At 46.9% G+C, this 13985-nt stretch overlaps 1 protein-coding gene across 1 annotated transcript in view; it reads right to left on the reverse strand.

Moving 5' to 3' along the window:
- The window catches only part of LOC310664152 (thrombospondin type-1 domain-containing protein 4-like), a 97234-nt gene that overhangs the window by 31472 nt on the left and 51777 nt on the right, over positions 1–13985 (reverse strand). The window contains exon 4 of the mRNA XM_083412818.1: positions 13395–13834. Coding sequence (XP_083268944.1) covers positions 13395–13834 — 440 coding nt within the window. The remainder of the gene's footprint in view (positions 1–13394; positions 13835–13985) is intronic.

Raw genomic sequence — 13985 nt, forward strand, 5'->3', positions numbered from 1 at the left:
CGACCACTTGCACTCTAGACCCTTGTCCCTCCTGGCTGATAAAAACCAGCAGGGATGGAACAGCTGGCTGAGTCAGGGAGGTGATCAGTGCCTCTTTACAAGAGGGGGTGGTCCCTGCCTGTTTGAAGGAGGCAATGCTAAAACCACTCCTTAAGAAACGTTGCCTGGATTCAGAAAAACTAACTACTGGCCAGCTGCTAATCTCCCTTTCCTGGGCAAGGTTCTGGAGCGAGTGGTTGCAGACCAGATCCACGTGCTTTTGGAAGAAACTGATTTTCTGAATCCATTTCAATTGGGGTTTAGGCCTGGTTTTGGCACAGAAACTTCTTTGGTTGCCCTGTATGATAACCTCTGTCAAGAGAGAGACAAGGGAAACATGTCCCTGTTCATTGTTCTTGACCTCTCAGCGGCTTTTGGTAACAGCAACCATGGCATCCTTCTGGAGCGACACTCCTAACTAAGGATGGGTGGTTCCAGTCCTACTTGGGTGGTTGTTCCTAGAGGTGTTACTTGGGGAATGTTTTTCAGCCCCATGGACCCTTCAGTGTGGGGTTCCTCAGGGCTCAATCCCATCCCCCACATGGTTTAACACATCTCCATGAAACTGCTGGGTGGGGTTATCCGCAGGATCGGAGCGCGTTGTCAGCAGTACGCTGATGACACTCAGCATTATTTCTCCTTGACATCTGCAGGTGAGGCAGTGGAAGTGCTGGACCAGTCTTGGTAGTGGACTGGATGAGAACCAAGAAACTGAAGTCCAATCCAGATAAGACTGAGGCTCTGTTGGTGGGGGGTTCCCTAGACCAGATAGGTGGGAGGTCGCCTGCTCTTGATGGGGTTATGTTTCCTCTGAAGGAGTTCGTAGCCTGAGGGTCCTCCTGGATCCTTTGCTGTCACTCAAGGCTCAGGTGGCCTCAGTGGCCCAGAGTGCCTTCCATCAGCTTCAGCCGGTGGCCCATCTACATCCCTATCTGGACAGGGAGAGCTAACTACTGTTGTCTATGCTCTGGTAACCTCAAGGTTAGATTACTGCAGTGTGTTGTACGTAGGGCTGCCTCTGAAGACAGTTCAGAAACTTCAGCTACTGCAGAATTCAGCGGCCAGGTTGCTCACCGGAGCAAGACGGTTTGAGCATATTACATCGATCCTGGTCCGACTGCACTGGCTACCGATTAGTTTCTGGGTGTCATGGACATGACTGACTACAACCAAGAGGAGCAGGCTTAAGGGGGGGCAGCCAGGCAGAAGTGGAAGAGGGAGACATGCCTTTTTCTCAGACAGTTGAAAGCTGTAGGCTAAAAAACCCCTTCTCAGAAAGGAATGCGCCTTATCAAGGTAGTGAGAGTGGGCTGGAAGAAAGCCAACTCTCTGCTTGGAGGGGGGGATTCTTTCTCAGAGGAAGGGGAGGCAGCTAACCCTGTGAGCCCAAGGTCTTGACGAATGGCAAGGGTCAGAGACATGTGTCGACCCCAGAAGCGGAAGGGCAGGAGATTCCGTGTTTCCTGCTGGGGGAGGGACTCAAGTTCAGACGTTTCAATGGAACTATGATATACAGTCGCTAGAGAACGCAGCTCCGAGAATAATTGGCTGTAGACAATAAATCTTCTTGTAATTACTACCACTGCTTGCTGTTTCTCTATGCCGGCAGCCTGCCTACTCCTGATACCAGGCCCAATTCAAAATGATGGTTTTGACCTATAAAGTCTTAAATGGCTCAGGACCACAATACCTCAAGGACCGCTTCTTTACATATTAACCTACCCGGACTCTGAGATCATCTTCTGAGGCCTTTCTTTGTGTGCCTCAGAGACTATGGGAACAATTATGGAAAGTAAATATAAGGTTTACAGCATGCTACACGCTAAGAGTAGGGACATGGGTGGTGTTGTGTGTTAAACCACAGAGCCTAGGACTTGCCGAACAGAAGGTCGGCGGTTCGAATCCTCATGACGGGGTGATCTCCCGTTGCTCAGTCCCTGCTCCTGCCAACCTAGCAGTTCGAAAGCACGTCAAACTGCAAGTAGATAAATAGGTACCGCTCCAGTGGGAGGGTAAATGGTGTTTCTGTGCGCTGCTCTGGTTCACCAGAAGTGGCTTAGTCATGCTGGTCACATGACCCGGAAGCTGTACGCCCTTGGCCAATAAAGCGAGATGAGCGCCGCAACCCCAGAGTTGGCCATGACTGGACCTAATGGTCAGGGGTCCCTTTACCTTTACCCGCTAAGAGTAAGCTTCACGAAGATGATGCACAGGTGGTATTTGATGCCCAATACTAGCAAAAATGTCAAAATCAACAAAGGGCAACTGTTGGAAATGCAAAGTAGCAGAGGGAACTTTTTACCACCAGTGGTGGTCATGCAGCATAATTAAAATTTATTAGGAAATTATCCATAATAAACTTCTTCTCTTTTTTTGAAGAAAAAAAATCATTTTCTAAAAATCCAGAAGCATTTTTGCTGGGGTTAATAACAACAGAAGTTACTAAAAAAGGACTCTGTTCCTATATGCAAGAACTGCCGTACATGTGTCATTAGCACAAAAATGGGAAAGAGGTAAGGTACCAAGAAAGGAAGAATGACATATTAAACTATTAGAATATGCAGAGCTAGCAGGGATGACCACTAGCATAAGAAATCAAAATGATAAATGATATAAGGAGGACTGGATATTTTGCACTGAATATATGAAGAAGTTTTATAAGCAGAGTGGGAAGCCTGCCAGCAGGACCCAAGACAAGAGCAGCTCTCTCCCCTCCGGGGGTTTCCAGCATCCGGCCTTCACAAGCAGGGCTGCCTCCGACGTGGAGGCAAAGCCTGGGCCCTGAAAGCTGCCTCCTCCTCCACGATCCTGTCCCTTTCTCTGTTAAGGCCGCCCAGCTTGGTGTCTGCCACGGCCTCCTGTGGGAGCCCGTTCCATCACTGAACTATGCCCAAAAAGTCCTTTCTTTTTTCTGTCCCCGAGTGTGAGAGTTACGAGGGAGAGAAAAACTTCTCCCCACCCACCTTCTCCATGCACTGCATGATTTAATTCACTTTGGTCTTAGGGCTATAAAGGGAGGAGGATTAAAAATTGCGGGAAGTTCAGAGATAAATACTTTTAAAGGTAAGGAGTTAAGGTTTGTTTATTGTCTCATTTATTTCCAGTCTTTTCTCCAAGGAGCTCAAGGCAGCATACCTGGCCCGCCCCCCTCTTATTTTAACCTCACAACTTCACCGCCTCTATTGCATCTGCGGAAAACAGCAGTAGGAGACTTTTTCAGGTGGTTCGCAATTTAGCGGAACCAACTGCTACATTGGGGACCAGTATGGGCCACATGATCTCCTGCAATAATTTTGCAAAGTTTTTTTGCAGATAAAGTCGCTCAGATTCAGAAGGAGGCAGACTCCACCGTGGGAGCAGAGCCGGGGCGGGAGAGTGCTAGAGTCCTGTCTAGTCAAGTTTCAAGGGATCAGTTCCAACCTGTTACCTCCGAGGACGAGTGAAACCAACCACTTGTCTCCTTGATCCTTGCCCCATCCTGGCTTATAAAAGCGAGCCGGGAAGGGCTGGGCGATGGGCTTTGTGGGGTGGTGAATGCTTCCCTCTGTGAGGGAGCCTTCCCACACCCGCTGAAAGAGGCGGCTATCAAACCGCTTCTTAAAAAACCATCTTTAGATGCGGCCACGATGGCCAACTATCGCCCAGTCTCAAATCTTCCATTCTTGGGCAAGGTGATTGAGCTAGTGGTTGCTGAACAACTCCAGGCACGCCTGGAAGAAGCGGACCATTTGGATCCCTTCCAGTCGGGATTCAGGCCTCATCATGGGACTGAAACTGCCTTGGTCGCACTGGTTGATGATCTCCGGCGGGCTAGGGACAAAGGTGAGAGCTGTTTCCTAGTTCTGCTGGATCTCTCAGCGGCGTTTGATACCATCGACCAGAACATCCTTCTGGACCATCTAGAGGGGCTGGGAGCTGGGGGCACTGTTATACAGTGGTTCCGCTCCTTCCTCCTGGGCCGTGTCCAGAAAGTGGGGGGGGGATGAGTGTTCAGACCCTTGGGCTCTCACTTGTGGGGTGCCTCAGGGTTCTGTCCTCTCCGCCGTGCTTTTCAACATCTACATGCAGCCGCTGGGAGAGATCATCAGGGGGTTTGGGCTGGGTGTTCATCAGTATGTGGATGATACCCAGCTCTACCTCTCTTTCAAATCAGAACCAGTGAAGGCGGTGAAGGTCCTGTGTGAGTGTCTGGAGGCGGTTGGAGGATGGATGGTGGCTAACAGATTGAGGCTGAATCCTGACAAGACAGAAGTACTGTTTTGGGGGGACAGGAGTCGGGCAGGTGTGGAGGACTCCCTGGTCCTGAATGGGGTAACTGGGTCCCTGAAGGACCAGGTGCACAGCCTGTGAGCCATTCTGGACTCACAGCTGTCCATAGAGGTGCAGGTCAATTCTGTTTCCAGGGTAGCTGTCTACTAGCTCCATCTGGTAAGCAAGTTGAGACCCTATCTGCCTGCAGACTGCCTCGCCAGAGTGGTGCATGCTCTGATTATCTCCTGCTTGGACTACTGCAATGCGCTCTACATTGGGGTACCTTTGAAGGTGACCCGGAAACTACAACTAATCCAGAAGGCGGCAGCTAGACTGGTGACTGGGAGTGGCCGCCAAGACCACATAACACCGGTTTTGAAAGACCTACACTGGCTCCCAGTACGTTTCCGAGCACAATTCAAAGTGTTGGTGCTAACCTTTAAAGCCCTAAACGGCCTCGGTCCAGTATATCTGAAGGAGCGTTTCCACCCCCATCGTTCAGCCCGGACACTGAGGTCCAGCACCAAGGGCCTTCTGGTGGTTCCCCCACTGCGAGAAGCCAAGTTACAGGGATCCAGGCAGAGGGCCTTCTCGGTGGTGGTGCTTGTTTATTTCCAGTCTTTATGCTCCACAAACGATCTCTCCTAATGTGGGAGCTGCCTCCATTATGGCAGAAAGCATCAGAAGCCACCCCCTGAATCAGATCTAATCAGATCTTAACAGATGTGCAGAAAATCCAAAGAGAGATTTAGCTCAGCCAAGCTTCAATTCAGCAGGTAAGAAACTGCCCCCTCAAAAACTATTAGAGCCCTGGTGGGAAGCTGGTTAACAACCAGATGAGTGAATAATAGCAAACAAACACTCAGCAATCTTTGGAAAAGGTCCTGCTTATTTATTCTTATGTTAGTTATTAATGCATTTTCTTCCTGGTTTAGAAGCAATGATAAAAGTTCCAATCCAGCTGCTGAAAGCTTGGCTAGCAGGGCCAGCTGAAACATTTCTGCAGTGTGGTACTCTGGAGCCTCCTGCGTCTCCCCATCATAGCCACTGATGGCTTCTAAAGGATCCTAGAACAATTGGAGATCGCAATAAATTTAATCCCCACATTCCCCTTCCCTCATTCATCTCCACTGCCTCCAGCAGACTCAAATAAAACACCTTTTATTGCCTTGATCAGTGTCTCTCCCTCCCAGATTTCCAGCAGAGTTCAAGCGCCTCATACTTTACTGCTTATCATTCTTTTTTTACAAGATGCTGCCTTCTGTAATTTCAGACGTTTCCTTCTTTTAAAATCTCGAATCACGATTCAAAACATGCATCACAATGAATAAAACTCCAAGACACTGCAGATTAGTTTTTGTATTTTGTATTTTTAAGACTCTTGGTTGGAGTTGAGTTTAAGGTTCTCCATTACCTCAACCCAAGGGACGAATTTAGACTTTGCATTTCAAGTAGCATTTAAAATGGTTCACTGTGTGTGTGAGAGAGAGAGAACAACACGGGCACTGGGCTTATGTTCACTAGTTTGATGCACATCATATGAACCTATTGACACTATCAAGATCAACTGCACAATCAGATTCTCAGGTCCCATGGGCCTTAAAAGGTTAAAAGGAGCACCTTGAATTGAGCCCAAAAGTAGAGGTCATTAAAAAAAAAAAAGTCCAATTTTAAAAAAATCAAAGACAGGGTTCAGTTCAAAAAACAAGTAAATGCTTCAGTAAAACAAGAGGATGCACATCGGCATAATGTCTTCTGTCACGGTGTCCTGTTGTGCCAGAAGCGGTTTAGTCATGCTGGCCACATGACCCGGAAAGCTGTCTGTGGACAAACGCCAGCTCCCTCAGCCTGAAAGCAGAGGTGAGTGCCACATTCCATAGTCAAATTCAATTGGACTTAACCATCAAGGGGTCCTTTACCTGTGCTAAATGATACGCAAAGGTGCAAATGCAAATTTAGGTGAGGCTTTCTCATATACTCAAGTTGGCCAGTGAAACCAGGGTTCAATCCCCACTCAGCCATGAAGCTGAATGGGTGGCCCTGGGCCAGTCACTGCCTTTCTGCCTAACCTACCTCACAGGGTAGTTGTGGGGATTGAATGAGGAGGGGGAGAACCATGTAAGCCACCTTGAGTTCCTTGGAGTAAGAAAGGTGGGATATAAATGATATAAAGAGAGGAGGAGGAGGAGGAGGAGAAGAAGAAGAAGAACTGTAGGGGCAACAGGACACTTTTACACATATGGTGGGACTGTGATGTGGTAAAGTGGTTGCGGTCTTGGGTATCTAATATATCAGATATCATTTCCCAGCAACTATTACCTGATTCCTTGGTAGTGCTGTCACTTACTGAAACCACCCACCTCCATGCACCATAAACATCTGGAGGTTGCTCAGAGCTGGGGAACCACAGAGGTGACCCTCTAAATAACACTGGTGGTCAAGGGTGTGGGAAGTTGCCCTTTCTGAACATCCAACATGCCACTACAGAATCATAACAGGCACAGCCAAACTGGATAAATTTGTCAAAATTTGGTTTCCCCTTGTAAGCTTTATTAATAAGGTCCAATGCAAATTATGGTTGTCTCCAGCAAAACACACCTCCAAATGGAGTGCCTACTTCATGGAAGGGCTGAAAAAGTCCAGTTCTTACTGTATTATAGCTGGCATTGTTTCTTTTTACAATCTTTGTTTGCAATCACAGAGCCTGTGTTTCTTGTTATACCATTTTTGTTTTTGTTAAAAAAAGAGAGAAATGAGTTCTATAAACTAAATAGGAACAGATCTTAAGCAGAAACAGAATTAAATAGAGATGCAGGTAATCTGGTAGCCTCTCTGCCTGCTTAGTCTGCTGTTCAGGTGCTGAGCAGAGATAAGCCACTTCAAGGCCCCTCCTGATTTCTCTTCTTAGGGTCCTTTATCTTTCAGCTGGATGCAACCCACCTAGCCGGCAAACAGAGGAACATCCTCTGTGAAGAAGGGCCACATGGTCACCCGACCCGGCCCTTGGCCAGTGTGAGGTGGCAGCTGCTGGAGAGAGCAGCCTCAGGCGCCACAAGACCCGCCCTGCACCCACCCCAAGCCAGCCTGCTGCCTCGGGTGCAGGAGAGGACATTGTCCCATCTCCAGTTTCTAAATTGTTTCATTTTATTGAAATCAAGCCTAAAACAAAATCATCAAATAAAGCAGCTATGAAATATTGAAGCAGACACAAAGAGGTCAGAGACATCAGTAATACATTCCAGACGTTTGGTATAATAGAAACTATAACTATAAAAATAAAAACTTATTAATAAATAGTAACTTATTTTCTAGGGGGGGTGAGCTGCATTTCCAACAAACCTTAGTTTGTCAAGCCCTACAAATATTCCTATTTTATTGTATTGTATTGGGGGGGGTTGATCTGTTATGTTCCACATTATTAACGTAAACAATAAAATAAAACCAAACAGAAAGAAACTTGTCCCTACTTTTTTGACCTCTAGAGATTCTCAGTTTACATGACTATTTTCCCAGTAAGGCTGCTTCCCATATCTTTGCGTAACAGTAGGGAATATCCATAGCTGTCAACTTTTCCCTTTTCTTGCGAGGAATCCTATTCAGAATAAGGGAATTTCCGTTTAAAAAAGGAAAACATTGACAGCTATGGGGAATATCTGCTCCAGCTAGATCCCTCCAAAATCTGGCTATCATGACTCTGACCACAATGTACATATCGATAATCAACTCCTTGCAGCCTTATCATTTATCATTCTCATCAAACACTCTGTTCCAGTGCTGAAGCAACTACAAATTTCTCCTGTCCTCTTTTAAAGCCACCCAAGTTGGTGACCATCCCTGCCTGCTGTGTGAGGGAGTTTCATAGCTGAAGTATGTGCTGTCCCAAGAAGTCCTTTCTTTTATCTGCCCTGAAGACTCGTTTTCTGTATGTGGAAAGGGAAGGTGCCATCTTGTTCCTCTGGCAGCAAAATGTCCTGGGCCAGCCCTGCCATGACTCAACCCCCGAGTTGGCTGGTATCCTTCTCCACTTTTTGTTTTTTTCTCAGCATTCTCTAAAAATAAATCCACTGTCCGTTGCTCGGCCATTGCTCTAGTCTAGTTGATACTTGGAGGGTTACTTTAATCAGGGGCGGGTTTGGGGCTGTCCAAGTGCTGTGCACCCACTGTGTGCTGAGCTGAGGGGGTGCCATCTCAAAGCCCTGTAGGCAAGTTGCTGGGCTTTGGGAAGGTGGCATGTGGCTCTGACAGGATTCCAGAGTCCTCCTTCGCTTTCCCAGCTTTGAGAAGGAGGGGGAAGGCTCCACGACCCTGCCAGAGCCTTCACGCCTCCTTCCCAAAGCCAGGTGCCTCCTCCCCATCTTTGGGAAGTCAACTTGAGGGTTGGGGGGGACCCAAATTTTGGCCTCACACAGGGTGCCACAGCACCCAAGTCCACCCCTGTTTTAATGAAATCTGGCAAACAGCTGGTGCTTGAAGGGTGATGCTGGAAGAGTGCAAAGCCATCTTCTCACACAGGGAAAAAAGAGCGTGATCTGAACAGCCAGGTGAATTTATTGCCTCATCTGAAGCAAAGCTGGCCATATATCACCTTTCGGTAGCATATCACTGCCACCAGGTGTACAGATTAACATTCCAAGAGTTCCCATTTCACTGTGATGCTCTTAAAGCAAATGAAGTGTTTAAGGTTCAAATGCAACCCATTCTAAACAGACAGCCAACAAGGGGAACACCTCTGGCAAACTGAAAGGAAGAATTTTAAAAAACATGTATTTAACATTGCACTGCTACAAAATCATTGCTTATTTTGCTATCTAAATGCCCATGCATAATGTCTTACCTGAAGCTCAATCCAAATGAGACTGAGGCACTGTTAGTGGGAGGTGGCCCACTCTTGATGGGGTGGCACCCTCTGAAGGAGCAGGTATGCAGCTTGGGGGTAATTTTGGATTAATCTTTCTCTTTTTTAAAAAAGTGCTTTTATTGAGTTTTGTGACAACATATAAACACTCAAAACATAAACAAAAAGAAAAGAAAAACAAACTAAAAAGAAAACACACACAAAAAGAAATTACAAACATATAACCATAAATCCAAAAGTTCTTACAAACGAACTTATGTTGTCTTCTTTTCTACTCCCAATTCTTATTCTGTTCTTATAGACTTCCTTCCTTCTCAATGCAGTTCTGATTTTCCTTTCTTGGTAAACTGCTTCCTTCTCTTTTCATCATTGCTATCTTTTTCCATATAATATGCCTGTAACCCTTATTTTGTTTTGCAAAAATTACTCAAAGCAAGTCCAGGTTTTTATTTGAGGACACTGTTTTTTAAGATACACTTTATACATTCCCCACTCTTTTTGGGATTTTAACTTGGACTGTCCCCTAACTGTGTCATTTTCACCAGTTCAAGATAATTGAATAATTTATCCTGCCACTCTTTTTTAGTTGGTATTATATCACTTTTCCAAATTTTGGCAATTAATATTTTTTGCTACCGTGGTTGCATATAAGAATATTTTCTTATTTTCATTTATGATATCTGATTCTAGTATGCCCAATAAAAGGGCTTCTGGTCTCTTTACAAAATTTTGTTTAAATATTGGAGTCATCTGTCTCTTGAGGCTCAGGGGGTCTTGGTGGTGCAGAGTGGCACCTGGTCTGGCCAGAAACAACCTTTTGTTGTCTACACGCCCCACTGAATTTGGCAAAATGTCCCTCCCTCATTTGGCTGCCTGCAAACAGGATGCAGAATTTCACAGCAATATGTTCACTCGGCACTACCTGCTTGTTTTCACTAAATTGGAATTTGGGTTTTAGTTGCCTAGAAACACATTTTCATGCCCTCACAACAGACAGAGAGAGAGAGAGAGAGAGCGCAATGCCTGGCCTCTGTTACAAGCTGCAACCAGGAGAAATTTCTTGAGATGTTATGGCATGGAGAAAGTAGATAAAGAAAAGTTCTTCTTTCTCTCCCATAATGCTAGAATTCATGGACATCCAGTGAAGCTGAATGTTGGGAGACTTGGGACCAATAAAAGAAAGCCCTTCTTCATGCAGCGCATAGTTAAACTACGGCCCACCCTCCCCCAGGAGGCAGCGATGGCCACCAACCTGGATGGCTTTAAATACGACTGGACAGATTCATGGAGGAAAGGGCTATCAAAGGCTATTCACCATAATGGCTCTGCTCTGCCTCCAGAGCCAGGGCAGCCCTGCTTCTGAATGCCAGGTCCTGGAAACCACAAGAGGGCTCTTGTGCTTGGGTCCTGCTTACGGACTTCCAGGCATCTATCTGGTTGGCCACTGTGAGGACAGGGTGCTGGTCTAGATGGGTCACTGGCCTGATCCAGATGGGTCTAGATGGTCTAGATGGGTCACTGGCAGCTAAACACAGTTTTTTCCTCCTCTACTGGCACCAAGAGATGGGAAACTTCACTGTAGCAATGTGAGAGGTTGATGGTTTCTTTGTACAAATGCTTCCTCTGACCATTTCCTCCCCTTCCCTTTCCACATATAAAAATAGCTTTGAGAAACTATCACACCCGCTGCTGCCCCATTAATATTTTGACAAAATTGCGGGCAAGGTCAGTGTTTTTGATTACTGAGGGGGAGACGTAATTCCTTTCAACTCACACTGTTTGTTTAAGGCTAGGCTACCCACCCACCTCTTTACCCTCTCATAAATCTAATTGACAATTACATTTTCCCCCTCAGCAAAAGAAAACGTATAAAGGGTTTGATTCAGACCAGAGCCCACACCAACCTCCATCAGTGGAAAAAAAGGAACTTGGAGTTCCCATAATTAACCAAAAGCCAATGTACGAGCATCAAAGGTTTCTTGCTAAGCAAAGGCCAACAGGAGGTGAAGCTTTTCTTGATGATACCCATTCCAATTCAGGATCTTCCCAAAAATTGCATTTGCAGACTCAGAGATACAATTCGTGGTGGGCTCAGCTCAAGTCCTCAAGTCAATATGACTGTGAGACAAGCATTACAACTCCAGAAGTTCTTCATTAGCTCAGATTTTAATCTAAATTCCAGAAAGGAATTTGTGGGGAGGCCTCCCACACTGCCAACCTGCCTCGAAATCCCCTTTTAGAAACACGCTCCTCTTTCTTGATGCTCTGTCAGTGGTGAAAATGTGGGAGGGTTCTCTTCCTCCATCCCTTGCTATGAGCCATGAAGCTCACTGGGTGACTTTGGGTCAGTTCTCAGTTTAAGCTACCTCACAGGGCTGTTACGACAATTGCATGGGAGGGGGGAACCACATGAACCTTGGGTCCCCTGAAACACTCAGACTGAAAATTTCCCTGATCAAGCTGAGGAGAAACAGGCAAAATCTGTATGGCTTAACAAATTTTCCTCTCAGAATAAGCACTTATAAATGAATTTTGATACCTTCTTTGAACGAAGAATGGTTATGGGGGCTTTAGCTCATCAACATCCAGAGAGGACGCTGTCAGCTACCCCTGGTATAGATGAATATCAACAGCCACACAACTTCAACTGGCACTGAAATTACATCAAAGCAAGCACAAAGAAAACTTCCCTGGGCAGAATATTCCACAGAATGTGAGGTACCACCAAGAAGGCCCATGTTCACAGGAGTCACCCACTGTACTTTTGAAGATGGAGGCACCTGAAAACCACCCTTTTAATCTACAGACAGACATGTGTGGACTGTGGAGATCATCTTTATCTACAAACAGAGACAGTGGAGGTTTGTGGGGTTGTCAATGGGACCAATAAGGCAGAAGGCAGAGAGCCCAACAGTAGTTGGAGCCAGAGCAAACAACTCTAATCCATTATAAAGCAGAGCCAGCTAATCGTGTCTTTCCCTGCTCAGTTCTACAAAGGTAGCACCGAAGGCTGCATTATACAGACCATGGGCCCATCTAGCTCAGTCTTGTCTATATGGCTTGGGAGCAACTCTCCAGGTTTCTAGGCAGGTCTCTCTCCCGACCCCACCTGGAGGTGCTGGAGTTTGAACCTGGGACCTTCTGCCTGCAAGGCTGATGCTCTAACCCTGAGCCATGGCCCTTCCAACATGGCCCCCTCAGCCCCAGTGGACCAGCCCCTCCCTCGTGCCAAGTGGTGAAGGGCTTTGGAAATCAGAAGCAGCACTCACAGAGCTCCTGGTCTGAGACTCCCTCAGAGCCCATCACTCGATTGCATTTGTTAGTCTGTTTCCTGGTGAACTGCCTAGCAGCAGCTTGAAGACATTTCCACTTGTCTCCAAGTGGTACAAATGTTTTATTTTGCATCTTTGAAGGATTTCCACATCTCTCCAAGGTTGTTTGGTTTGGAGTCTGTCCCATTTCATCTTGAACTACGTTCTCCAGAATGAGTTAATCTCAGTCACAAATCTTTATCCCAACTGTTTCATTAGTCGGCGAGGGGGTGGGTATCCCAAAAGCTTTCCATCAGTACAAAGCATTATTGTATTGGAATCACTTCAGATCTTTAAGCATTCCCCATTGCCAACTCATTCTGCAGGCTTTGCCATTCGTCTTTCTATCCAGCTACAGACAATACCCCTTCCCTTGCATTCTACGTTTGACCTCTGGAGCCCATGCAAAAATTTAGAAAACAGATTAGGCTTATCACACTCAGCCACTTCATTTAAAATTTTATCTTCCATTCCCCCATAGATCTGCATATTGATGTATATTTAAAGCAGGGAATTATCAGCAAATGTCAGGAAGATGTGTCCATTTTGCGTGGACACACCTTTTCCTAGACTGTCAGGCTCATAGTGTTGTAACCTGCTGAAGAGCAGGTAATAAGTTTATCAGTAAACTAAATCATCATCAACAACGACAACAACAACAACTAGTACAGTGGTACCTCGGGTTAAGAACTTAATTCGTTCTGGAGGTCCGTTCTTAATCTGAAACTGTTCTTAACCTGAAGGGGTTAACCTAATGTTCTTAACCTAATGGGGCCTCCCGCTGCTGCCGCACCACCGAGGTATTATTTCTGGGTTAGCGGAGTCTGTAACCTGAAGCGTCTGTAACCCGAGGTACACTGTAGTAGTACCAGTTATCATTATGATAAAGGTATCATTGTTTTTATGTGCAGCCTCCTCCCCCCCCCCCGCTGTCCTACCTTCTTTCGGCTTTGGGGCTGCGCCTCTGGGACTGTGAGGGCCGGCGGCCTCTCCAGGCTCCCCTGCTCAAGTGGCTGACATTGCGCCCTTCGGAGGAGGCTCTGGCCTGGAGTCCTGCTCGCAGCCCACCTTCCTTCCGGTGAAGAGGCACCGACGTACGGATGGCAGAGATGATGTGGCCAGAGAAGGGACTGAGCACGTCTTCGTGTCGGTGCGGAGGCTGGTGGGCAAGAGTCCTCTCCGAGGTTGGGAACTGCCCAGGCCTGCGGTGGCTCCTCTCGTAATAGTATCCTGGGAGGCAGGGCCTCGTCTGCTCCATCACGCCACCACTGCAGCTTCGGGAGCAGGCCGACCAGGGCCCCCAGCTGCCCCATGCCCCCGGGGCTCCTGCGCTGTCGTCTTCCGTGGCAGCACTTTGCTCTCCTATCCTCTGTGGAACCTAAGGACACCAGAGCAAACCAATTAGCAAGAAAGAAACCCCCAGGGTGGCCGGTGCCTCTTTGGAGACCAGCCGCTTCACTCCACCATCTCTGAAAGCCGTGCTGCAAAGCAGAAGGCGGTCCTTGCATTTGAGCACAAACTGCCCTTTG

The sequence above is a fragment of the Podarcis tiliguerta genome, assembly GCF_965153285.1.
Source record: "Podarcis tiliguerta genome assembly, chromosome: 14".
Classification (NCBI taxonomy): domain Eukaryota; kingdom Metazoa; phylum Chordata; class Lepidosauria; order Squamata; family Lacertidae; genus Podarcis; species Podarcis tiliguerta.